Genomic DNA, 27,772 nt, shown 5'->3' on the forward strand with positions numbered 1-27,772 from the left:
GACACGCATCCCCTGCCCAAAGCATCTTCATGCTTGCCAATGCCCCTCTTAGGCACAATATAATTTTCAGCACCCCCATCGTGTAAAAAGCATGTCTCTATATCCTAACATGAGAAAAATGATTCTGCTTTAAATTTTTATTTGTTCTTAAACCTAGCTTATACAGTACCAGTGCACTGTACACTGTAATGTGACCCTTGAGCATGGTGTTTTTTTTAGCAAGAGTTGAAATATCTGGTTCAAGTAGTCATAGCAAAAGCCTCAGTTCCCCATGCATAATAATGTCCAAATGGTTTCTGAATTATTGTGAGTATGTGGTTCACTGCATGAAGCCTCCTTCAACAAGGTAGATGGAAATGCAATGAAGAGCAGTTTGGCTCCTCTTCAAAGACCAAGACATTTCATGTGATGGTGTAGCCACATTTTTGAAAAGCAGTTTATGCTGCTTCATCATTCTGAATTTTGATCATTTCTTCTTGCAAGCTCTCTTCCTGTTCTTCCACCTTGTAAAGAAATGGGTTACTTACATAGTCTGGAATTTCCAGATCATTCCAATACTCGAATCAATCTTGAAAATACTTCTTCAGTGACTGCAGGTGTAAGCAATACTCTTGCAAATCACTGTCCATGAAAGAGAGTGCCATATTTTCCATGCAGGGAAATTGTGAGAATATTCTTCTTCCAATGTTTTGCCTATATATTTCCAATTTTCTGATGAGTGGACGTAGCACTTTTTGCCTGGATAAAATTGAAATTCTCACTCTGCAGTTTCATGTTTAGAATGTTAGTTTTGTCGTACAGATCAGCTAGGTGTGCCACATCTCCATGTAGAAGTTCAATCTTGTTTCCCAAGCTCTTTTAGACTTTGAGCAAAATTTCAACCACAGTGTCAAAAGGATCAAAAACATTTTAAGCAGCAGTCTTTTGACAGTCAGCACATTTTAGTGTGAAGAAGCAAGCATTCAATCTCTTCATTGTTATCTTGGCATAATTGGCGAAATAGCATGGTATTGAATGGATGAGCTTTAAATTTTGTTGATAGCAAATATTACGAGAGTCATGAATTACACAATGGATTGTAAACAGACTTGGAATTTCTTTTTTTCATAAATGCCACTAAACCAGCATGGTGGCCTGTCACATATGTTGCACCATCTGTTGCATAGGAGATCATGTTCCTAATTGGAGTACTTTTATCCTCAAAATACTTTTTGAGCTCGTCGTAGATTGATTCTTGGTTGATAACTGTTTTTGACTTGTTACAGAAGAGAAACACCCCAAACTTTATTTATGGATACACCGTACATATGTCATTAGCAATGCCTCATTGTCTCGCATTGTTGATTCTTACAGTTGTATCCAAAATTCTGTTTTTTGTAACTCTATGCATAGTTGATACTCAATGCCTTTTCTCATTTCGTCAATACAACGAGCTACAGAATTACTCAGGTGAATTGATTCTAAACTACTTGGATCCATTTTGAGAGCAGTGGTAACCACTTCTGATACAGCAGATTTATTGATTGGCTCTGTTTCACCGTTTGGTTCCAGCCAGCGCTGTATTGTTGTGCCGTCTATTTTCCATAGATCTGTAGAGAAAGTTGACTTGCCAACAGTTAAATTACACGACCTGTGCTGTGACTCATAGGAACCATTGGGCACCCTGGTTGCCAATTTATGCATCCGCTATAATGTCTGGTTGGTGAGGTTGGATGAGATTACCAAGTTTCGGACACGTGGTGACGACGAGTGCTCACTGTTTGCAGAGCTATGGCTCTTCCTGTGCTCCAGTGCCTCATCTTTCTTTTTTCTGGAATTGTCTGCTCTACTAGCGGTCTGTTAGGTCTCATGCCTCAAGTTAGGGTGCCACTCCCCCCCCCAAAGAAACTTTAACACCCCCTAACGACTTCTATTTTCCCTAACGCCCGTAACATGTAACTGCCCTCATTGGGAATCACTGTTAGGGTGATCTAATATCTTCTACTGCGGCTGGTATTATTTTGTTTGATAATACATGTCATTGACAAGACATCTAAAGACAAGTTCTGGTTGAGACTTTGTAATGGCAATTTTGTGCCTAACTAAAGTTTGCTAATATTTCATACTGCAAAACTCTGTTGGTGTTCTTATTTTCCTGTGACCGGGAGCCTGAATTAATTCAGCCACAAGGTCAAGGTATTACTGTTGAGTGGCATCGCTCAACTGAACTGTTGCAGCTGACCAACAGCATTACTTCAGCTGTTGTTTCCAATTGCATAAATAGAAACACACTGGTAACATACTTTCAGTATACAGTGATTAACTAGGTAGGAAGACTTGCAGAATTTTCCCTGTAGACATTGGCTTCACAGGCATATAACTCTGAACATTAACACTTATGTTGACCCCACCTTGGCACCATATGGTCTGGGCATCTTGTCAGTTACTTTGAAATTGTAACAATGCTTATAATATTTTTGGGGTGAATCTACAGGGGGAATAGAAGTGTTACAATTGATTCAAGATTGCCATTCAAAGACTGCACATGAGTTATTGTACAATTAATGTATGGTTTTTCAAATTGAGCAAGGGACTCTAAAACTAACAAAGCATTGACACTTGCCTCAGAGTCCTTGCACTCAGCAGTATTTGCCTTCATAATTATTGGAGAGGAACATTCTTATACTTCTGGTTTCTGCCTAATTTGAAAAAATTTTGAGTCTGTTATTTAATTACAGATCATTTTATGTTTTTAGGTTTGATATTTATAGGTGCAGACACACTGACACTTGCACTTTTTCTAAAATATGAACTGATCCTTTTTGCCAGCTTTATCCCCATCTCTTCTTTTTCTTTATCCATGTGCCAACAAATGTCTTCAGCTCTACTGTTTTTGGTCACGTGCAACTTCTCCAGTTATTTTGGCCTGACACTTAAAAATAAACCATAAATCATGTTATTTTGTTGCCTATGAGAAACTTTCTCTAGCAGTCTTTCAATATTGCCTTTAGTAATATATTTAAAAATATAATTTTGGGAATTTATGTATATGAAAGTACAGATTTAACATAGCAACCTCAGTAGTTTAATTCTTATTTATTAAAAGCTTCTGTTAGTTAGCTACAACTTGAGCATACATTGAGATGAAATCTATTGTACTTTAAAAAAAATTGGGTCCAGATCTTCCCCTTGTTACTCCCGAAAAAAAATTGTACTTGTATCAGTACTTGTTATGTACACATTTTATTATACATTTTCACGAGTTTATGATAAACAGATGAAACCCTTATAATTACTATCATGTACAACTAGAGCCAATAACTTAATTTAATAAAATCTCAAATCTAGCATTGAAGTATTATCTTCATTGCTAATCATACCAAGTCTCTACTGTCTGTTTCTACATGTTTCCTGCACAGTTTTATATCTTAGGAACATAATCCTATTTGTAGGACAAAATCTATTAATTGTTTATTGGTTGATTTAATGGTTAAATGATGATGACTTAAATCAGAAGTTTTTTTTATATCTAAAATTGAGGACCAATCCCTTTCCAAACACAAAGCAACTTTTTTGTTAATTTTGATTGGTGTAAATTTTGAATCCAAATAGTTTTGACTATAATTTTTAACATGTTTTACATCAGTTTGCATAATTTCAATTTTGTCTATAAAGAATATTATCTACTTTATCTTGAAGATAGGTAGCACTCTGACACTGTTTACCATCACTTGTACCTACCTACCTGAAGAGCCAAGGGAATTGAAACTCAGCCACTTTCATAATTCCTTTTTGCTGTGGCAGAGTCTTACTAATCCTTCATCTGCCCTTAATTTTCTGTTATGAGTATTATTGATTCCATTCAGCACTTGTTCGTCGTTATGCGAATACTATAAGCTCTCCTTCACTTCACTGGCAACCTTTTCACTTTGATTCAAGGCCTTAGAGATGTCCAGGATTTTGATAAGTGAAGTGTACTTCATACTATATGGCTATTTTAAAGATGTACTGTACTGCAATTCAAGTTTAAAAAAAATTCTAATGTATCTTGCAGCAGATATTGGCTTGTTCGATTCTAACAGCATTATTGAGTGAATTCTCAAGTTCCACTAAAACCAGCAATATAGGCCTCAGTATGGAATTCCACGGGAGCTGTAAAAGAATTTTTCAGGTAAAAAAAAATTACTAATGTAAAGAATTACTGAAAGATAATGTAGCATTAATGAGATCATCCCAAAATCACTATATTTTGATCAAATTTTATTTTTGAATGAGCCATTATTTACAACTTAAGATATGAATCTTTTACAATGGCTTTATCTCTGAATAAGTCTTCTAAGATAGTTAATATATTTAAATTGTAGATTATGAAAGTTATTATCTATTGTCAAAACTTATCGTTATGCCTAGTAAACACTCAACAGGCAAGGTTGCAAAAGCATCTTGGACTGGCATTGTCTTTTCACCATTCTTGCTGTTTCAACAGATTGTTGAAAGTAAAGCTAAACCAGAGGAATTAAAGTTTTAAATTAACAATTAAAGAGTAGTTGGTGGTCTGGATCATCCTATTCCAAGCAGTTTCAAATCTCAAACATATAAAAAGGCATAAATTTAAGCATTATGTTTAATATATCTTCGCTGTTCTGTTTTAATTAAAGTTTTTTTTTTACAGTCCAATGTTTTGTATGTGTATGGGCTGTTTTTAAATAGCATTTCAGATGAAACAGCGTAACAACTCTTAATTTTTCTGTAAGCACAAAGTGCTTAAGTGAGGCACTCCATCTTCAGGGCAAAGTTGCATTTATCAACCTTTTTAATAAAGAAACTCTTAGAGATTACAGTTTAACTTTCAACTGGAATGATGATCAAAAAATGCTTTGTAATCATTACATGGAATGTTTTCTTCATCTAGCCATTACAGATATGAATGTTACAGTGCTAGTTTTTGAAAAGGGCAGTGTTCACAGTATTGGAATTAATTAATTTAATCGGTTTAAATTTATGTCAACAATGACCACAAAGAACACAAAGCATCTCTGCTTCAGACTTATTAAAAATAGAGCCTGCAGTTAAGTGTAATAGATTTTTAAAAAAATCTTGAGTGAGGACATATATTACTGTCCATGTCTAGATATAAATAAATACATTTAGTACATTTTTGAAAGTAATGTACCTGTGACATATGTACTGCTAAGATGTTTCATTGATACATGATTCTGACATGCACTGTAAACAGTAATAAACAGCTAAACAGAAATAATGTATTCAAATCTTAAGTCAAGGTTTAAAACAATAAAACAGTCATCAAAATTAGTGTTGAATGTAACTGGATTATGCATATGTTTTTTATGTTGTTCTTGAACTGAAAATACAGGAAGATGACCTTCGGCAAATATTTGTTTTGACGGTTGAGGTGCTTCAAGAATTCAGCCGACGAGAAAACCTCAATGCTCAAATGTCTTCTGTGTTCCAGCGTTACCTTGCACTAGCTAATCAAGTCTTAAGCTGGAACTTTCTTCCTCCAAATTATATCCTTTCAAGCTTCATTTTTATTTGTGTGTTTGTAGAGTGGTCTGTAAGTTATGTGGACGTTAATGGTTGTGTTTGTGAAAATAGTTTTATAAAGCCGCTTTGATTGAAGTGAAGCATAAGCATTCTGCTGTCCTAGCTGGAGATGAGTTTTCCATTCTAAATTAAGGTTTAATCATTTGGTTTGAATATGTGTGGATCACTTGAAAACCATTGAAGCAGTACTTTATTTAAATTAAAAACTGATCAACAAACGATGATATCAGGGTATGGTTCCTGTAGATCCATACCTAAAAAAGAGGTAATCTTAAATAGAGAAGCAAATTGGTAAAGGAAAGAATAATTACACAATTTATCATTTTTCTGTTTGGTTATGTTATCTAACCAAATTTTGTGGTTAATAGAAGTAGTTAAATATTTGGTTTAAGAAAAAGTCTCATTAATAAGATATATGTTGTTTTTTCCTAGAACATATATAAGGCTATTGGGGAGAGATTGTGGTACATATTGGTACCAAGGACATAGGTAAGAAAAGGGAAGAGGTCCAGAAAACAGACTACAGGGAGTTAGGAAGGAAGTTGAGAAGCAGGACCTCAAAGGTGGTTGTACCATGGGTTAACAATGAAAAATACTATTCTGCAAGAATTAGAGAACTTTAACTTACAGTAGTAAACAAACACGTCTTAACCCAGCCACGTGCTGGAACATTGTAGCAATCCTGCGCATGCTCAGTGCTCTGTCCAGCCATGTACTGGCACATCATTGTACGTGTTATCTTCCTTTCCTTAAATCTGATCTAAGGAGACGTTTGTTTGAAGGACATGGAAACAAAGTGAGGATACAAGATAAAATGAACATATGGTCACTGACCAGATCATACATGGTCCAAACAGAGGAGGGAGCAGTGGTAAGAAACCACAAAGACCTCAAGAAAGAGCCTACTTCAGAGATTCAGTTAACGGGTGAAGACAAGACAAAACATGTAAATAATAACAAGGAAACACAAGAACTCTATATACCACTTAGAAGGTTTACTCATGTTTGTAAACCACAGAGAGATTGATAGAGACTTGTTGAGTTCTGTATTTGCTTTGATTAATGTTGTTAATCTTCCTTTTAAGGAAAGGAAGATGTGATAACACATGCAATGTTGTGCCAGTACATGATTGGACAGAGCACTGAGCATGCGCAGGATTGCTAGAGTGTTTCAGCACGTGGCTGGGTTAAGACGTGCTTGTTTAATACTGTAAATAAAAGTTTTCTGATTCTTCCAGAATATGATTCTTCATTGTTAACCCACAGTATGTTTAAACAGAAGTCACATAACAGCAGTCATCTCGGGATTACGTGACAGTGAATGTAGGAATGGAATGGGGTGGAGGATAAGTGCATGGCTGAGGGATTGGAGCGGGGGAGGGATTCAGATTTCTGCATCATTGGGACCTCTTGGGGCTGGCGTGACCTGTACAAAAAGGATGGGTTGAATCTGAACATATGGTACTTGAATCTGAAGGGGACCAATATCCTGCAGGAAGGTTTGCAAAAGGTATTGGGGAGAGTTTAAACTAGAATTGATGGAGGGTGGGAACTGAACTGAAGAGATAGAGGAAGGGTCTGTTGGCTCACAAATAGAGAAAGCTTGGAGACAGTGCGAGAGGGTAGATAGGCAGGTGATAGAGAAGGAAAGCGCTCAGACTGATGGTTTGAGATGAGTCTCTTTTAATGCTAGAACCATTATGAGTAAAGCGGATGAGCTTAGAGTGTGGATCAGTACTTAGACCTATGATGTTGTGGCCATTACAGAGACTTGGATTGTTCAGAGGCAGGAACAGTTACTTAGAGTGCCAGGCTTCAGATGTTTCAGAAAGGACAGGAGGGAAGCAAAAGAGGTGGGGGTGTGGCACTGTGATCAGAGATGGTGTCACGGCTGCAGAAAAGGAGGAAGTCATGGAGGGATTGTCTACTGAGTCTCTGTGGGTGGAACTTAGAAATAGGAAGTGGTCAATAACTCTACTGTGTGTTTTTTTTTATATAGACCACCCAATAGTAACATGGACATTGAAGGAGCAGATAGGGAGACAGATTCTGGAAAGATGTAATAATAACAGGGCTCTCGTAGTGAGAGAGTTTAATTTCCTAGATATTGATTGGCATCTCCCTAGAGCGAACAGTTTAGATGGGGTGGGGTTTGTTAGGTGTGTTCAGAAAGGTTTCATGACACAAAATGTAGACAGGCCTACTACAAGAGGAGAGGCTGTACTTGATCTGGTATTGGGAAATTAACTTGATCAGGTGTCGGGTCTCTCAGTGAAAGAGCATTTTGGAGATAGTGATCACAATTCTATCTCCTTTACCATAGCATTGGAGAGGGATAGGAACAGACAAGTTAGGAAAGTATTTAATTGGAGTAAGGGGAAATATGAAGCTATCAAGCAAGAACTTGGAAGCATAAATTGGGAATAGATGTTCTCAGGGAAATGTACGGCTGAAATGTGGCAAATGTTCAGGGAATATTTGCGTGGTATTCTGCAATGGTACATTCCAATGAGAAAGGGAAAGGGTGGTAGGGTACAGGAACCATGGTGTACAAAGGCTGTTGACAATCTAGTCAAGAAGAAGAGAAAAGCTTATGAAAGGTTCAAAAAATAAGGTAATGTTAGAGATCTAGAAGATTGTAAGGCTAGCAGGAAGGAGCTTAAGAAAGAAATTAGGAGAGACAGAAGGGGCCATGAGAAGGCCTTGGCAGGCAGGATTAAGGAAAACACCAAGACATTCTACTAGTATGTGAAGAGCAAGAGGATAAGACGTGAGAGAATAGGACCAATCAAGTGTGATGGTGGAAAAGAGTGTATGGAAGCAGAGGAAATAGCAGATGTACTGAATGCATACATTGCTTCAGTATTCGCTACGGAAAAGGATCTTGGCGATTGTTGGGATGGCTTACAGTGGATTGAAAAACTTGAGCTTATAGACATTAAGAAAGAGGATGTGCTGGAACTTTTGGAAAGCATCAAGTTGGATACGTCTCCAGGACTGTATGAGATGTACCCCAGGCTACTGTGGGAGGTGAGGGAACAGATTGCTGAGCCTCTGGCAATGATCTTTGCATCATCAATGGGGACAGAAGAAGTTCCAGAGGATTGGAGGGTTTCAGATGTTTTTCCCTTATTCAAGAAAGGGAGTAGAGATAGCCCAGGAAATTATAGACCGGTGAGTCTTTCTTCAGTGGTTGGTATGTTGATGGTAAAGATCCTGAGAGGCAGGATTTATGAACATTTGGAGAGGTGTAATATGATTAGGAATAATCAGCATGACTTTGTGAAAGGCAGGTCGTGCCTTCCGAACCTAATTGGATTTTTTGAGGATGTGACTAAACACATTGAAGAAGGAAGAACAGTAGGTGTGGTGTATATGGATTTCAGCAAGGTATTTGATAAGGTATCCCATGCAAGGCTTATTGAAAAAGTAAGGAGGCATGGGATCCAAGGGAACCTTGCTTTGTGGATTCAGTGCTCACAGAAGGCAAAGAATAGTTATAGGCAGGTCATATTCTGCATGGAGGTCAGTGACCGGTGGTGTCCCTCGGAGATCTGTTCTGGGAGACCTACTCTTTGTGATTTTTATAAATGACCTGGATGAGGAAGTGGAGGGATGGATTAGTAAGTTTGCTGATGACACAACGGTTGGAGGTGTGGTGGATAGTGTGGAGGGCTGTCAGAGGTTACACTGGGACATGAATAGGATGCAAAACTTGGCTGAGAAGTGGCAGATGGAGTCCAACCAGATAAATGTGAGGTGGTTCATTTTGGTTGGTCAAATATGATGGCAGGATATAGTATTAATGGTAAGACTCTTAGCAGTGTGGAGGATCGGAGGGATTTTAAGGTCCGAGTCCATAGGACACTCCAAGCTGCTGCACAGGTTGACTCTGTGGTTGAGAAGGCATACGGTGCATTGGCCTACATCAATCATGGGATTAAGTTCAACAGCCGAGAGGTAATGTTACAGCTATGTAGGACCCTGGTCAGGCCCCACTTGGAGTACTGTGCTCAGTTTTGGTCACCTCACTACTGGAAGAATGTGGAAACCTTAGAAAGGGTGCAGAGGAGACTTACAAGGATTTTGCCTGGATTGGGGAGCTTGCCTTATGAAAATAGGTTGAGTGAACTCAGCCTTTTCTCCTTGGAGCGGTGAAGGATGAGTGGTGACCTGATAGAGGTGTATAAGATGATGAGAGAAATTGATTTTGTGTATAGTCAAAGGCTTTTTCCCAGGGCTGAAATGGCTAACATGAGGGGGCACAGTTTTAAGGTGCTTGGAAGTAGGTACAGAGGTGATGTCGGGTAAGTTTTTTTTACACAGAGTGGTGAGTGTGAGGAATGGCCTGCTGGTGGCAGTGGTGGAGGCAGATACGATAGGTGCTTTTAAGAGACTCCTGGATAGGTACATGGAGCTTAGAAAAATAGAGATCTGTGGGTAATCTTAGGTAATTTCTAAGTAAGTACTTGTTCGGCACAGAATTGTGGGCTGAAGGGCCTGTATTGAGCTGTAGGTTTTCTATGTTTCTATGTACAGACAAAATGAAGAATAAAATATAATGGCATCCCTGGCTTCTCTCCCCTGAATTAAAATCCGCTGCCTGTCATAGTGGTAGAGGCAAATATATCAGATTCTTTTAAGAAATGTTTCTATAGGCGAATGGATGTAAGGAAGTTGGAGAGATATCGACATGGTGTAGGTAGGAGGGAGTAGTGTTCAGATAGTTTTGATTTGCTTTTTAGCTGGTTAACACAATTGGCCTATTCCTGTGCTGTACTGTTCTGTGTTCTAAATACTCAAAGTTGGGCTGCATTTGTTAAAAAGAGAACAGGAGCTAATTTTTTCATTTGACCTTACACCCTTCTCAGTCTGAGACATTAATACAGTTTCTCCACAAGTCTGGAATAATCTTGGAATTTCCAGAAAATTTTATTTGAGCACAGATGTTTTACTGTGTTAAAGGGATTATATAAATTAGGTAATGCAATTATTCTTACTATCCTATGACTATATTATGGCCAGTGATATTTGCGTATTTGTATTGCTATTTTGAACTTCATTGAACTGAATAACTATCTGTTCAGTTCTTTTGAGAGTTGATGTGAACTGAATAGTGTAGTAATCCTATAGTGCCAAAATTGTCAACAGTACATTAGTATGAATTGTCTTACTAAAAATAACAGGATGTGACAGCTAAATATTGTGGCTGGTTAAAATAGTGCCAATAAACCTAACTGCTTTGAAGAGATCACTAGTCTAGCCTAGTTCTAATCATTTGAAGTAAGTAAACACTAATCTCTTACAGTTTTACCTTTGATTCCAGTCATTTATATGTCTGCAATGAAATGTATGTTCATCTCTGTATTTTGGATAATTTAGTGATAACTTTTGCATGCAAACTATTCTTTAAGGTAACTATGAAAAAAATTTACAGACATACTGAACAAAAGCATGGATAGTGAGCATTGTAATTACTTATCAAAGTGAAGGATTTTTGTAAATGAATCAAACTTGCTTTTAAATCTATCAGTGTGAACTTTGAAAGTAATTCTTTTGAGGTTTGACTTTTGAAGAAATAGGTTTTAACAAATTAGTTCAATATTGTCAAACCTTAAGTAGAATAGAGATGATACTTTAATTTTTAATTATAAAATAACAGCTTACACTAACCATTTGAATGCAACTATTTTTAGGGTGCAAAACCCCTTTGCTACTTTAACTACCTGTGTTTTGGCCAAATGAGAACATAGCTTTAGCCAGAGTGCTGTAAAATCTGTGGAATGCCTTCCAAGTCAGTACAGACAAACAATGCATGAGTGCAGCAGGCAAAAGCTATATATAGGTGTTTCTTTCAAGTGGGATGCTCTTCAGCTGTTTTTTTTATTATCTCCGCTTCACAGCTTTCTTTAAGCGTATAAAGTAATTATCATGTAACTTTAGTCAGTGGTAGTTTAACTGACATCCAGGAACAAGCAGAAACTGCCAAGAATATTGCTAATAGGTATGTTGTATTTTTATTATATTTTAAGATTTCTCATCACAAAATCAGTTTGATTGCAAAAAATTGCCAGATCTATTTGAACCATGTTAAAATTAACTCTCGTGCTCCTTAAAGAAACCTAATAAATCTTTGACATTGTGGAGCAGTATCATTATATTTTGTAACTACTTTTAATGAAATCAAATTTGTATTGTAACATTACACCAATTGTTAGCAATTCTGATCTTTATTGTAGTTTTTATTTACAAATTGGCTACAAATAATAATTATAAAATCTTGTTGTCGGTTCATGTTGCTATCCTTAGTGCAAGAGTATTGCCTAGCTTTTCACGCAAAATGAAAGTCCATGTTTTACTAGTGATATCATGGAAATTCTGTCAACATAATTTGGTGCCTTTGTCTGTCTGAAGTTTCTGTAATTTTCATTGTTTAAAATTGAAAACAGCAGGCATCTACTTCAAGATTGCTCCAAAGAGAGTTCACAAATGCTGGATTTTTATCTGCTTTTAAATTACATTATAGTTGCATGTGTTCAGTCTACCAGTGGTTATAAAAACATAGCATAGGCTTGTATTAATATCGTGTCTTTCATGCCTCAGGACATCCTAAAGTGTTTGACAGCGAGGGAAATATTTTCGAATTGTAGTCATTGTTCTAATGTAGCAATAACTGGCAGGCAATTTCTGCATGGCAGGGTGTCCCATTATTAACAAAGAAGTAACTGACAAGATAATTTAAGTAATGATTTCAGGGATAAGTGTTGACCACTCTGAGAGCTAATTCAAATAATGTCATCGGATCTCTTCTGTCCACTGAAGCAGCGGCCTTGATTTAACATCTGATGTGAGTGTTAGCATCTCCAGCAGGGCAGCACACCCTTTGTACTGCACCAAAGTATTAGCTTTGGTTTTGTGCTTGCTTCTGAAGTGGGCTTTGAACCCATGACCTTTGACTTAGGCAAAGTACTACAACTGAGCCCATGCTAGCACCTGTTGTATGTACATTACAGCATCAAAAGAGTGCCACAGACTAATGACTGCAGTTTGTCATGTTTATGTAAATATATAACCTCAGTGAATATAATAAAAGGTATTGGGATGGTTATGGAAAAATCTGCTTTAACTATCTCTCATAAATCATGGCACCTGTTAATTAAAGCTGTTTTTGCCTTCTCTTGTCACTTAAGATACTGTGGTTATTTATGTGATCATATCACAATGGAATGCCACATGATTATAATCAAACTTTAATCTTGCGACCCTTCATGGGTCTTGTTTCTGAACAGTTAAATGCTTTTATTCCTTAGCCTCATGCTGCAGTTATTCCATGTATTTAACATGGCTTAAGTTTTATTTCCATTACGGTCTCCCTCTGAACTCATTTTAGTTGTAGCTAAGAAATATTTTCCCCCAGTAATGTTCGTCTATTGACCTTGACTTCAGATAACTGGGCAGGCATTATATAGCTATGTTTGAATCCTCCCAAAATGTGATGTTAAAGCCAACAGAATCCTGGCGAGACACCCTTCTGGACTGCAGAGTTATGGATCTATTCTTTACAGTAAGTAGTATTCCAAAAATATATCTAGTTATTAGATTGAAGACCAGAGAAGTTGCACCATGTATGTTTTGCATTATAATTCAGTGTTTTTAGTTACTTAAAGGTGGAGTAGATGTCTGAATTGTTTTTAGTAAAACTATTCAAGTATCTTTGCAAGAAATAAAAGTGGAAATTTTCTTTGGTATTGCATTGAATATTGGCAAGTAAGTTGTATATGATACTGTGTTAATAGAAAAGTTAATTTGCACCACAACTTACTCAGAAATCTATTGTGCTCTTTTTCAAATGACAAAATTAACATTAAAAATGAATGTAAACACAGTTCACTACAATGTTGAACTGACATTGCATCATTTTATAAATGAAAAATACTGATCTCAAACTAATACATTGCTATCTTTATTTTGCTTAAGAGTGATGGCTTTCTTCTTTGGTTATCTACAGTTTCTGTTGTGCTGTACTATTAGTTACAGATGTGTAGAATTGTTTCTTTTGCAATTGCATATTCATTAACATTTAAAAGAAAATATTTCCAGAACTCTTGTTTAAATTTCTAGATCTAGGTCATCCTTGTAGGTATTTTACTATCTATTGTTACTATCACTTAGATACCATTTAGACTTTTAATTTTTCAAAAAATCTATCAGAAAATTACTTTAAAGTACAATTTTATGGGCTATTCTTCCATGCTACATTTATGAAATTTAATTAGTCTCTATCTCTAATAGTTTATATTTTTAAAAAATCATTATATGCGCCAAACTCCTGTCATGCTGTGGATGATAATTTGGTATTGATCCATGTACTGTCAAGGAACAAAAAGAGCATTTCTGCTACCTATTCAAAGATTTATAAGCAAATACTGAATATTTATAACTTTTTGTCATATGTTTCATCTTGTACCACTATATGATAAATACGAAACAAGTTGTAACACCAACTATAGGAATTCCTACATGCAAGACTTTACACAAAGCAGTGTTGCAAAAGGATGATGTACCTTTAGCACTTGCCCACATGCACTCAGGCATAAGGTACAAACAGCATTTTGACCATTGGGTACCTTAAATTTGTATGAGTGTGATTTAGCTCGTGTATTGAAGATATTGGCAAGTTCTTTTTTTAATCTTGTGCTCCCATAATCTTAACAAAGTGTTGCATTTGTAATTGAACTAGATTGTAAATGCTGAAATGGATACTAAAAGCCAGTTATGGAAGGTTCGTTGTATTCTTCAATGTTAAAGACTTAGCGATGTTTCACAATGCCCTAATGATCAGTGATCTGCGATTTTATTCTTAAAATCTGTTAGAATTTACTTGATCTTTTACCAAGATAAGTTGATCTCCTTGCCACCAACCTTGATCAAATGACAGTTGTACATTTTTACTGTGATTATTTTAGATGACTCTGCATTGTTACCAAATTCTGGTTTAAAATTGGCATTTTGTTGAGTAGTAAGATGAACAAAATTAAATGGAAAGATTTGAGAATGAGTACAATTTTAAGCATGTTTTTGATATTAGCAGTGTCGGTTGTAATGAGAAATGTCAAATTAAAACAACTGATTTTGTAGGAGTATATATATAATTTTTAAAGTTTTTTCGCATAGTTCTGTAATTTCTCTCATTACCCAGTAAATTGTGATTTTTTAAAAAATTACTTGGTTCCTTTTATTCATTTAGTTAATTTACTCAGATTCACTGCTAAATCTCACCTTCATTTGTGAGGTAGTCTCCTTGGGAAAATGCTCTACCTCTTACAGTTATTCCTCACCATTTTTTTTGAACAAACTGTCGTTTTTCTCCAGTTTTTGTTGTTTGCTGTCCTCACTTTCTAATTCTTTTCACTTTATCTCTGTGTTTTACTTCCCCTTTCTCTGCTGCATTAGTCATTTACCCCCCCCCCCCCACTATGTTAGGATTAGATAGATTTCAAAATATTTCTTGTAGGCATAAGTATGATTTAGATGTTGGCAATTGTTATTCCAGATATGCTATCAGCCAATCAATAACAATTTTTCAATCTATCAGTTCTTGTAGGAGAATATCACTCATAGAAGAGCAAAACAATTGTAAATGAGAAAGGAAAATACCAATCAGGATTATGCTATTTTCAAATTAGATTTGTTACAAACTTGTGGACGATAGAACAGGCAATTGAATATTTGATCAAATTAAATGTAGACAGACACAGTTTTAAATTATCTTGATTATTGATCCAATTCATTGAGTATTTGAGAAAAATGTGTATTATAGATGCCAAAAATAAGTATCAATTTAAATTAAATTCATAGTCTCAACAACTGCGTAGGTTTTAATTTATAAGGTCACAATGTGATTGAGTTCACTGGTAAGACTGAAAATGTAACACTTCAGTGGTAATTTCTTGTGACAACTCTGATATGTTAAAGAGGATAAAGCATTTTTTCCCCCGAGGAAAATTAAAAATTTTGGTTTTGTAGGTGACTGAAATTTGTAGATGGTTTTAACTGTGCCTTAGAGTTGATTATATTTTTATTTTTGTTGCTTGTATACTCCATATTTGCGGTACATTTAACACTGTATTTTAATTGTTAGTAAACTGGCAGTAATTAGTCATTTGACTTTCTTATCCTTGACAGATTAATACTTGCTAAAGATGTTTGCAATTTATCACCAATTTAAACTGAATAAGCAGTTATGCTTACATCTTTATGATCTAAATTTATTCCATTTCTCAAGCTATTATTGAATAACCTCTGACTCAGGCCGTATTCTGAACTGTGTTAAGTGTACAGGAATATTTTAAAACTTTGATATAAACTGTTTATATTAAGTGCAAACATGAAACATTTCATGAGGATAGGTGACTACAGAGAATAATATCTCCTTTTCCAAAATTTTAGGCAATGTGTTCATTTTAATAGTTGCTCTGTATTGGGATTCACCAAATTGAAACATTGGAATTTCTCAGTCATTGACATATGTTTAAATTGCAATTGCTTTTCAAGTTTATGATAGCCATTGTGTCTGTTATTATTTGAATACCTAGAAACAATGCAAGATCAATTTTTGTGGCTGTAGATACAAGAGAAAAATATTTATTCAACAAGAGCTTCCCTAACTTATTCTTTTAATTGAAGTTATTTAGAGAAGCGTAAAAACATATTTCTAAGTTTTAATACATATAATTTAAATAAATAGAGCTGAGCCATTTTTGTTCTGTTGCAGGTACATCGCAAAATCAGAGAAGATTCAGACATGGCCCAGGACTCTTTGCAGTGTTTGGCACAACTAGCCTCAATCCATGGACCTATATTTCCTGATGAGAGAGCTCAGGTTGATTACCTGGCTCACTTCATTGAAGGGTTACTCAATATGATTAATGGGTATGTTCTTAATTTATTAGGCAATAAAATGAATCAACTGAATTTGTCTTTTAATAGCATATTTAGAGTAATTTTACAAAATTGCACTACCTGCTATTTATTCCATCTTAGGAATCAGGGCGGATCACACTGGTGAAGACTACTAGTTCTGTATGGAGCCACCAGTGTTTAACCATTTAAATGACAGTAACTCCAGAACTACTTGATGTGCACAGCTAAAAGTAGACTTGGAATGCCCAGTCTGGCTAGGATCCAGGGCCCATTGATTTCAGGGGGGATTGCAGGGCTGCAGGTTAGGAGGCAAAAGGGAAAGTGAGTTCCATTTTTATAAATTGCTTTAGTTTAATTTTAATTAACTATTATTAAATACAATTTTAATTATTTCAGTGTATACACTTAATACATATTCCTAGGGAGTGTGTTTTCATGCCAGAAGCAATGTTGTGCAACTCTTCTCTCACGTGTCTTCTGGGAAAGTTTCTGTTATAAATCTGTGATATTTTTTTGTCTTCCAAATGCAGCTTTGAGGCCATTTATGTTGCTACTTCACCCTTGCTGAGATTAATTCACACTGTAGATTAGATATTATTTCTTGAGTTGTGGAGCTTATCTGAACTTTTTTGTTTGAATAAAAATTCAGAGTCCTGAAGAAGGGTATCGGCCCGAAACATTAACTTTATTCATTTCCATAAACGCTGTTCTTTTCTGCGAGTGAGGGGGTTGGAGATTGTTGCGCGTAGGGGGTTGTTGATTGTTATTGTGGCTATTTTTTGCTGCGGGCGAGGAGGGGATCTTGGAGTCTGAGTTCTGTTTCTTTTTTCTGCCAGTTTTGGGGGGGGTGGGTGGAGTTGATGTTTTTTCTTTCATCAACATTCATGGTTTTTCCGTATTTAATGGCTAGCTAGAGCAGACAAACTTCAAAGTCATATTATACATGTACACTTTGACAATAAATGTACTTTTGCCTAACCTGCAGAGTTCCTCCAGCTTTTTGTATGTGTTGCCTTGGATTTCTAGCATCTTCAGAAATTCTCATATTTATGAATTAAAATTTGATGACTAGATTAGTTTGGAAAATATATTGTTAAATAGTTGGAATAGCACAGATGGGGATGAACTGCTATGTGTGAGTAGCAGTTTTTTATTTTATTTTATTGAGAGCAACTGCAGCTTGGCTAGCAGCAATGGATTGAATTAAACAGGGTGTCTTATTGTTGGTAAATAGTGGAAAAAAGTTTGAGAAAGGAAAAAATTGAGAATTCTTCCTATGCCCAAAACAAAATATCTCAAGCTCCAATAGATTGGTGCACAGTAGGAATGCCCCCACCTCCACACAACCGTTTATACTAAGCATTTTAAATTCAATTTACATATTAGCTTCAATTCAATATCCTCGCTCTTGTGAGATTATGTGCAACACTGGGATATAAAAAATAGATTTGCTTTTGTTTTCTGTTTTCACTTTATAACAGGTAATTTGCACAGGCAATGAATATACTGGTTCTCTATTTTGGATTTTACAGCCATTCATAGGCCTCCTTGGGACCTTTTTTTTAAGTTATCATAAAACAAGAAAATTAATTGGAGTTTTAATAATACGTACTCCATTCAAAATGTCTTACATTTTGGTGTTGAATACTTACTTGTTTTAGATGTTAAGCAAATAACAGATTTGCCACAAAATGGAGGACCAGTAATCCGCTATTAATATAAATAACATATTGGATCTCAATAGATCAGAATAAATTGTACCTGTTTGTCGATTCCAAAAATTGAAAGAAGAAACAAATCTAATTTCTATCTCAATATTGAATGTAACTCCCCTGAATGCCAAGATATTGGGAACATGTAAATGTTCCTTGTAGCTTTTGTAATTTTTTTTTACCCTAAATCATGTACTTTGAAAATCTATTTTCATTTGAGAACTTATAGATAGTTCAAAAAAATTTGATTTTGTCATTAGCTAAATCAGTTTATTTTCTTTCACTTCATGTGATCTAGAATACATGCTAATTTTAGTTAAACCAGTCATCATTTAATCTTAATTTCTGAACTTTTCTTTGTCAAATCAATATTCCTATTTTGATTATTACTAATTATGTTAAGTAGAAATTAACTTCAAGCTCATTGAATTTTCTAGGATAGAAATTGAGGATTCTGAAGCAGTGGGAATTTCCAATATTATGAGCAACTTAATTTCAGAGTTCCCACGTAGTATTTTAACTGCCATTCCAAGTGAACTATTTTCTTCATTCATAAACTGCCTCACGCATCTCACCTGTTCCTTTGGACGGAGTGCTGCACTGGAAGAAGTGGTAAATGTCTTCTCTTATTTCATCTTGACATAATTTATTTTGCCTTCTGAATTGACTTCAAAATGTACTAAAATGAATTAATATTTTTGCTATTCATTTGCATGAACATATTTCAAATGGTATTTTTGTACCATGGCTACCTTTTCAGTTTAAACAAAATTTATAAAATTCACAAGCTCAAAAGATATGTGGAATGCTTAGTTTATAATATAAATGATATCTATGTAAATCTAGTTTCATGTTTCTGTGTAGAAAATTACTTAACCAACAATTTCCGAATCATTTATATGACATGGATTATTGTTGTGAAGAGAGATTTACTATAGTTTGCAATGTTCCTGACTTTAACAGATAACTTATCCTATCACAAACTTTATTCCCAAACACTGTCTTCAACCCTCAGGTTACTTTCTGAAACTGACCCAGATTGATTCCAACATTGGCACTGAAGTAAGCCGCATCAGCCCCATTGGGATCAATGTCTTCCATTTTCAACTGTTTAATATTATCCACTTCCATGCCTACTTCAGTGGTCCCACTAATGCTCTCTTCCAGAATTAGCTTTTATTTGATTATCCCAGTACACTCTGGCAGCTGACCTCATTCCACTCTCTGAATGTGGCTATCAAGAATTGTTGCTGTCTCATAATTGGTACAGCTCCAATCATCCTTTGTGCCTGTGAGTGTTGATGCACGTCAACTTTCAATTAAGCAACATCTCAATTTTAAAAGTACTCATTGTCACATCTGTCACTGTCTTATCCCTGGTCTCCATTGTCTCTACAGCCCTACAAAATATCTGTTTATTTACATTTCTGACCTCTTAATCAGCCCCAAATTGATTTGTTCTCATATTAATAGCTGTGACTTGTGCTGTGAAGTTCTATATTCTAGTCTTTTCCTACCCTGAATCTCTTTCCTCCTTGCATGGTTCTTGTAACTATGTCCAAGTTAATGGCAAGTTAGTGGCCTGCTCAACGCTTTATCGTACCAATGAGCCAGGTTCAATTCACGCTGCTATCTGTAAGGATTTGTACGTTCTCCCCATGAGCATGTAGGTTTCCTGCAGGTGCTCTAGTTTCCTCCCACAGCCCAAAGATGTTTCTGTTGTTAGGTTAATTGGTCATAATAAATTGTCCTGTGATTAGGCTAGGGTTAAATAGGTGGTTTGTTGGGTGGTGTGGCTAGAAGGGCCTATTTTGTGCTGTATCTCAATAAATAATAAACAATAAATTAAAGCAGAGCTCAGATTGTTCAGGTGACAGAAAAATTGTTGGTATTACTGTACATGAACACTGCTAGTTAATCAGTTATTTATTATTTCAGGTTTTTAGTGGGTGCTGTATTCTGGATACTTTTTGATCTCAACTTCATTCGTCTCCCTCTTAGCTGACATTAACAAAGTGCGTGTCATCTGAATACTCTTGGTCTCCATAGAAATTCCCTTTGTTAATTTTACCTTTTTTTTCTATAATTTGAAACACCCTTGGTTCTTTCTATTTTTCTAGTTCTGTTGAAAGGTCATTGATCTAAAATATTAATTTGTTCCTTTGTTTTATGAAATAATTTCTGCTGAGTTCATTAATGTTGATACTCAGCTGCAACTTTTTTGATATGTACACTTAACCTCCTATAACTTGATGTTAAAGTACTTTTAATTTAGAGATGCTGATTTTATAGTGTAAAGAATAATGTATCCTGAAAGCAATCCTCACTGTAGCTGCCATTGATACTTGTTAGGTTAGATTTGGTAATCCCTGAGTATGCTGTTTCATGCCCACTGTATATTTTCATTTCTAATGGGCTGTTTAGAATAAAGTGAGCATTATTAGTACAATGTCGTGCTGTTAGTTGTTTTGCTTGTATTTATTGGAAAAATATTAAGCTGGAGAGCATTTTGATGATTTTCAGAAAAGTTGTGGAAAATGCCTAGTGCATATTATCATTTTTTATGTTCTTGTATCCTATTTTGTACAATGGAACATGTGTCCATTGAGTTTTGTTTGTTTACTTCCCACTCAATTGAGTAATTTACTGTTTTGTTCTTAGTTGGACAAAGATGACATGGTGTATATGGAGGCATATGATAAACTCCTTGAATCATGGCTTACACTTGTGCAAGATAACAAGCATTTCCATAAAGGATTTTTTACTCAACATGCTGTGCAGGTTTTTAATTCATACATTCAATGCCATTTGGCAGCACCAGAGGGCACAAGAAATTTGGTGAGTATTACTTCAAAATTTATTCTGCTTTCCTTCACTTTTCCTCTTGTATAAAAGCTGTGGAGGTTCTTCAACCACCAGAATAGATTTTAACACTAATATGTCCTATATTTTTGCTTTCTGTTAAACATTTCTGGTTGAGGACTGCACTGTTGTCTGAATTTTACTGGCACTTTGAGAGAATTCATTTCAAAACGTTGCTTATAATAAAATGAGGATGATTGTATTTGATCTGAAATTTGTCCTTTTAATTTTTTTCCTTAATTTCCTTTTCTCTTATCTCATCCATGTAATTTTTGTTTATACAAGAATCTTCCAAATGATTTATCAGGCTGAATAATAATTTGGCAGCATCACTATGGAGTATGACTCTGTCCTAATATAACCTAAGTGATTTAATTACCAGCAGCATACATGTGGCTGGACTGACTTAAATACCTTAATGCAGGAACGCTGAAGGCAACTGTACCAATAACTACAAAACCACTTTGGATCAGGTAAAACACAAGTGGGATTTAGTCTTGGAAATGCATGGAGTATATGACTGTTAATGAAGATACTTTACCAGCTGAATCAAAAGGGAGTTACAAGTTGCTTCTAGTTGGAAAATTTATTAGTGCAAAGCTTGTTAGCTTTTATGTGGCAAGTGATATGTGAATTAATTTGAGATCATTCTGAGTCCTAAGTTTTGGAGGATAAAATGCCTCCTATGCATCATTAATGATGATTTTAGCTTGTACTGCATTAGCTGTCTGATTAATTTCTGACGTTGAATGTGCTATTGTTAGAAAGTCAAAAGAGATTGAGTGTCATTGCCCAGCATAAATGAGAAGCTATTTTTATTTTATAATCATTTGGTTTTGGCACAACAGACTAATGTAAATTTCAGTTGTGAATTATTGTTATCAAACAGTAGATTGCAAAAGAATCAGTCAAGCTTAAAATTTCTTGTATGACTTAAAGTTATCAGATGAAATTATGTACACAAATTCACAGTGAAACTATCTTGACAAGGTCATCCTTTGAGACCAATCTGCTAAGCATGAATGTAATGGGTCTAAGATCTTATTTGTCTGCAGAAGGCCAATCAAACTGCATCCATGAGCTTTCCAGCAAGCTCTGCACATTGAGAATGGCTTGGACAGTGTACTGATGAGATGGCACACCTGGAACACAGAGACTGTCTTGGAAGGAGCTTTGCCTTTTTCTTTGAAATACAGGTTTCACCCGTTATCCGAAAGTAGAGCGTTCCTATGAAACCTTTCATAAGCCGAAATGGTGTAAAGCAAAGAAGCAATTCGCAAGACAAGATCACAAGACAAAGGAGCAGAAGTAGACCATTCAGCCCATCAAGTCTGCTCCACCACTCCACCATGAGCTAAATTATTCTCCCGTCTAGTTCCAATTTCCGGCTTTTTCCCCATATCCCTTGATACCCTGACTAATTAGAGATCTATCAATCTCCTCTTTAAACACCCTCAATGATCGGGCCTCCACAGCTGTATGTGGCAACGAAGTCCATAAATCCAAGACCCTCTGGCTAAAAAAATTTCTCATCTCTGTTTTAAACCTCTAATTCTAAGACTGTGGCTTTTAATGGTATAAATTACCATTAATTTATATGGGAAAAATTTTTGAGCGTTCCCAGACCCAAAAAATAACCTACCAAATAGCGCATAAAATCTAAAATAACATATAGTAAAACAGGAATGATATGACAATCACACAGCCTATATAAAGTAGAAATAATGTATGTTCAGTGTAGTTTCACTTATCAGAATCGGGAAGATTCAGCCAAAACTGATTCGTAGAAAAAGAAAATATGCACGTACATGCATGCGTACACACCTGCCCGCGCAAGGCTTCACGGTCGTGGTTGTCTTTCTCGGGGTAAACACAAGTTTAAAGCAGGCGCTTTTTTTGGTAAAAGTGAAAATCCTCTTTGGATTTCTTTCGGTTAATGAAAACAGGTACTAATGTAGGTCTTTCGTAAAAGTGAAGAGGCGTAAAGCGAACTTTAATAAAGCTGGGGACACCTGTATTTTGAATTTTCTGGTGGCAGAGAGAGGCTGTCCTTTCTCTGCACATAACATGTTTCCAAAATGGTTTCAAATAGAGCTTTGTTGAATCTATGAATACAAAGCCCTATTTACTTAAAACAAAGCAATTCAATCTTCATTTGGTGTTGCAGACAGTGTTGTAAGTGGCTGATACTGTCAGCTGTATGAGCGCTCTTTCATGGTGCCCACTTTAGCCTGATTTATGAAACCTGAATGGTTGTAATTACTCAAAATTTAAAATATGTAACTTTCATTTCCCTGTGTCATGAATTTCTACAATGCTGAACTGTGAATGTGGCAAGAAAGAAGCAAGTCAAGATGACTAATTGTTGGTTATGTTCTTCATCCTATAATAATTCCAAGAGAAGTCCAGTAAATGACTCTAGTCATGATACACGGCCTTTCACTCACTTAAAAATTTTGACTCTGCAGTCAAGAGGGACTGTGGGACATCATCCTCAATTTCAGCTGTCTATATAAATATGATTCTAATTTCCATTAACTTCAGGACCATATGCCAGACATAATCCTAAACAAGTCCACAGCAGAATCTAGTCTCAGTGCAGACTGGTGTTTTTTCAGTCTTTTTCTCTGTGTGCACTTCAGATCCATTGACAAACAACTATTACATTGTAGTGGAGTTAAAGTTTAGGTCTAATAGTAAAGCCTTCAGAATATGCTGCGTCTCTTTTGGAACTTGGGCTGCCTCAGTATACTGGTGAAGCTTCTGAACTTCAAGTTGTCATAACTCATTCACTAAAGCAGTCAATACCTGTGGGATGAAAAAGGGCTCTTTCAATTTATCCCTAACAACAACAAAAAAGTAAGACCTTGGGAAATGTAGACCACTTCAAATATCTTGGAAGCCACATCAGTGATAGCAAAATTTGAAATTTAGTATCAACTGTAGTGGGCCATCAAATTTAAGGAAAATTGTTTGGCAATTAAAATCTGAAACTTTGTAGAATGCTTGTGGCCCAAGGCAGCATTTTCTTTCTGTTCTATATTGTTCTGAAACCTAGACAACTTGTAATAGGTACTCCAGCTTTGAAGACATTTCCACCAACACCCTTTGCAAAATCCCCACAGATAATTGAACCAATGACAGTGTGCTATCCCAGCTAACATCCCCAGCTTTAAGGTCCTAGCTGAGTCAAATACATTGGACAGATTATTATACATATACCTATTCTCAAAATTGTCAATTCCATGCTCAGGGCATTGACAAGAGGGTTACCAAACAGATACGTGAGAAGTTTCAAGTATATTCTTAAAGCTTCCTTGTAAATATATTCCATCTCCAATTATTTACGGAAGCGTTACCTAGCACTGCTTAAAGTACAGAACGTGTGTTTGAGTTAGCATTGCAAGCTTAGAAAGGGTGTTCTATCTAGTTTTGCATTTGCAACAACTTTGCTCTTAATTTGCATTTCAATTTTGCAAGTTTAGAAGAGGATTTGGAGTTCTACAACACAGAAACAGGCACCTCAGCCCACTTTGCCTTTGTCAACCATTGTACCTATCTATACTAATCCCACTAGCCTGCATTAACTCCTTATCCCTGTTCCTGTAACCTCTACCAACTCTGGTAGCTGATTCTAGAAAGCCAACTACCATTTGTGTGAAGATGTTACCTCAGATTCCCTTTAAACCTATGCTATCTAGTTTTATGCATTCCTACTGCAGGAGGAAAATACTCTGACATTCTACCCCATCCATGTCTCACATTTTATATAACTTTCTCATGTCACCTTTCAGCCTCCTTTACCCCAGGGAAAGCAGACCCAACTTATCCAACTTCTCCTTATAATTTAAGCCCTTCAATCCAGGCATTGTGAATCATTTCTTCACCCCCTACAGCTGTAATATAGTGACCAGAAATGGGCACAATATTTCTAAGTACAACCTAACCTATATTTTGTATAGCTATAATGTGATGTTCTGATGCTTGTACTCAATGCTTTGGCCAACAAAGGCTTCTTCAGTACCCTGTCTACCCGGTTTCCATTTTCAAGGAACTATGTAATTGTACCTCAAAGACTCTATTCAACACCTCCTTCAGGTAACAAATAAACTATCGGAGGGCCACTTCATCAAGCATATTTGCTCTGTCTGTTGCAAAAGTGGCTACCTATTTCATTTTGATTTTCCATTCCTATTCTGTCATGTTGGACCATGGCCACTTCTATTGCCCTGATGAGGCCAAACTCAGGTTAGAGGAATAACAAACATGAGGAAATCTGCAGATGCTGGAAATTCAAACAACACACACAAAATGCTGGTGGAACACAGCAAGCCAGGCAGCATCTATAGGAAGAAGCACTATTGACATTTCGGGCCGAGACCCTTCGTCAGGACTAACTGAAAGGAGAGATACTAAGAGATTTGAAAGTAGTGGGGGGAGGGGGAAAATGCAAAATGATAGGAGAAGACCGGAGGGGGTGGAATGAAGCTAAGAGCTGGAAAGGTGATTGGCGAAAGTGATACAGAGCTGGAGAAGGGAAAGGATCATGGGACGGGAGGCCTCAGGAGAAAGAAAGGTGGGGGGGGGAGCACCAGAGGGAGATGGAGAACAGGCAGGATGATGGGCAGAGAGAGAGAAAAAAAAGCAAACAACTAAATATGTCAAGGATGGGGTAAGAAGGGGAGGAGGGGCATTAACGGAAGTTAGAAAAGTCAATGTTCATGCCATCAGGTTGGAGGCTACCCAGCCGGTATATAAGGTGTTGTTCCTCCAACCTGAGTTTGGATTCATTTTGACAGTAGAGGAGGCCATGGATAGACATATCAGAATGGGATTGGGACGTGGAATTAAAATGTGTGGCCACTGGGAGATCCTGCTTTCAGAGATACAATTTTTCAGTATTGTACAATTATATAATTATAATTATACAATTTTACAATACAGCTAGCACAATTTTGCCCAATTTCTTTAACTTTTTTTTATTTTACTGCGGCATTGGTCCAACCTCTTATTTAATGACTATTTAGTGCTTCTAAGTTGTTTCCTCTAATTTCATTGAAAGATTTTCATCTCTAATTGGCTTAATCTTTTATCCTTGTTATTTGAGAAGTCACTCCCTTAGTACCGCACCAAAATGTTATCTCAGATTGTGTTCATAAATACAAGGATGGTATTTTAGTGTCTAATCCAATTCCTGTCCTGCCACCTGAACTAAAATCTAGCTAAAACACCATTGTTCTTGCAATTTTAATAATTTGCCTTTTTAGACAAATATGTTCTTCAAAATATTCAGTTAATCTTAACAAACTATTTACATTTAAAGAACCTTTGTTCCTCCAGGAAGGCATTTGAATATATCAATATTCATAAATTGTAATAAATTATAAAATATTGTTTTCTTTTACAAGTAAAGAAAATGTTATTTGACCAATAAAGTCACCATATACTGGTATCAATGAGGGCTTTCTTAATGATCTTTAACATGCTGAGGATGTTGTTTTCTTAGTTTGGTCTTCATTTTACGAATCTTAAATATTGTGCAGTTAATTCAGTCGTACATCTTATCATATGTCATTCCTTCAATATATTCGGTGAAATGTCTAAATGAATACAGTTGTTCTACATCCTTATGTAATGGACATATTGGACGCTAACATTATTTCAGTTAGATATTTAATTTAAAAAGAAATTCTTTTGAAGGGAATTAAATACTGGGCTACTCTGATTAATTAAATTCCTAGGTACTAGAATGTGTAGGTCATTGCAGGGTACATGTTATTTTATGCTCTCGAGTTTTCACCAGGATGGATCACTTGAATTCCTGACATATTTGTGAAGCTGATCTTGGCATTTGAGTCAGTTCATCCTCTTGATCTTTGAATCCTTTTTGTGGGTTTTCCTTAATTTGTAACTTCTCCCAAAATACAGAAGATTAAAATGGTTACAAATCTATGTACTGTATCAACATAACTAAAATTGATTATTGGTTCTTCGTGCTGGAAGTGTGATATTTTGTTTATGTAATACTGCTTTAGTGTTTGCTTCCACATCTTATCCAACTTAGCACTAGCTGTCATGAATGGTTAAGTACTCCCCCTTAAGTTGTGCAAACTGCCTGTCAACTCCTTTCAAAATTGCCGGCTTATCATTATGAAATCCAGTGTTCAATTTATATTTAAAATGTCTGCGCCAACTGATTTCAATTTGTAGCCCTGTAATCCATGAAGTATTTATATGAAACTGAAGATTGTTGGCTTGTGATCTTGCCATTAGCACTTGCTATGCAGTTTGCTGTAGTGTAATGATAGGTATGTGTGCACAAGGTGCCCTTCTCAAGAGATCCTGAGTGTTCCGATTTCAGTCTTTTTCAGTCTATAAATACAGATCTGGTTTATTTTAGTTTAATGGAAGCTATAGAAAACTGATCATCTATCTCACTGTCGACACCGGAGTCTTGAATTAACCTTTTGTATGGTAACATGGACTTGCTACCTAGCTCATTATAATCTTTATCACTTACCTGCAGTATCATTTTTTGGTCGCTTTGGCACTTTATTCAGCTTTGTTGTTATTCTACTTGGTTCTTCCACACTGCACTGTGTAAACCGTATGCAAGACAAGCTTTTCACTGTATCGTGGTACATGTGACAGTACGAAATTGCACTACCTGACAGATCTTAAAATAAAATATTTTAAAGATTACAATCAGATAATCTATCACGAGACAGCAA

General features: G+C 36.0%; 1 protein-coding gene across 1 annotated transcript in view; it reads left to right on the top strand.

The window, feature by feature from the left end:
• Nucleotides 1-27,772, top strand: part of xpo4 (exportin 4) — a 115,283-nt gene that overhangs the window by 50,320 nt on the left and 37,191 nt on the right. The window contains exons 5-10 of the mRNA XM_059964214.1: nt 4,034-4,150; nt 5,354-5,507; nt 12,996-13,108; nt 16,319-16,476; nt 18,617-18,791; nt 20,841-21,017. Coding sequence (XP_059820197.1) covers nt 4,034-4,150; nt 5,354-5,507; nt 12,996-13,108; nt 16,319-16,476; nt 18,617-18,791; nt 20,841-21,017 — 894 coding nt within the window. The remainder of the gene's footprint in view (nt 1-4,033; nt 4,151-5,353; nt 5,508-12,995; nt 13,109-16,318; nt 16,477-18,616; nt 18,792-20,840; nt 21,018-27,772) is intronic.

This window comes from Hypanus sabinus, chromosome 3, assembly GCF_030144855.1.
Source record: "Hypanus sabinus isolate sHypSab1 chromosome 3, sHypSab1.hap1, whole genome shotgun sequence".
In the NCBI taxonomy this organism is placed as follows: Eukaryota; Metazoa; Chordata; class Chondrichthyes; order Myliobatiformes; family Dasyatidae; genus Hypanus; species Hypanus sabinus.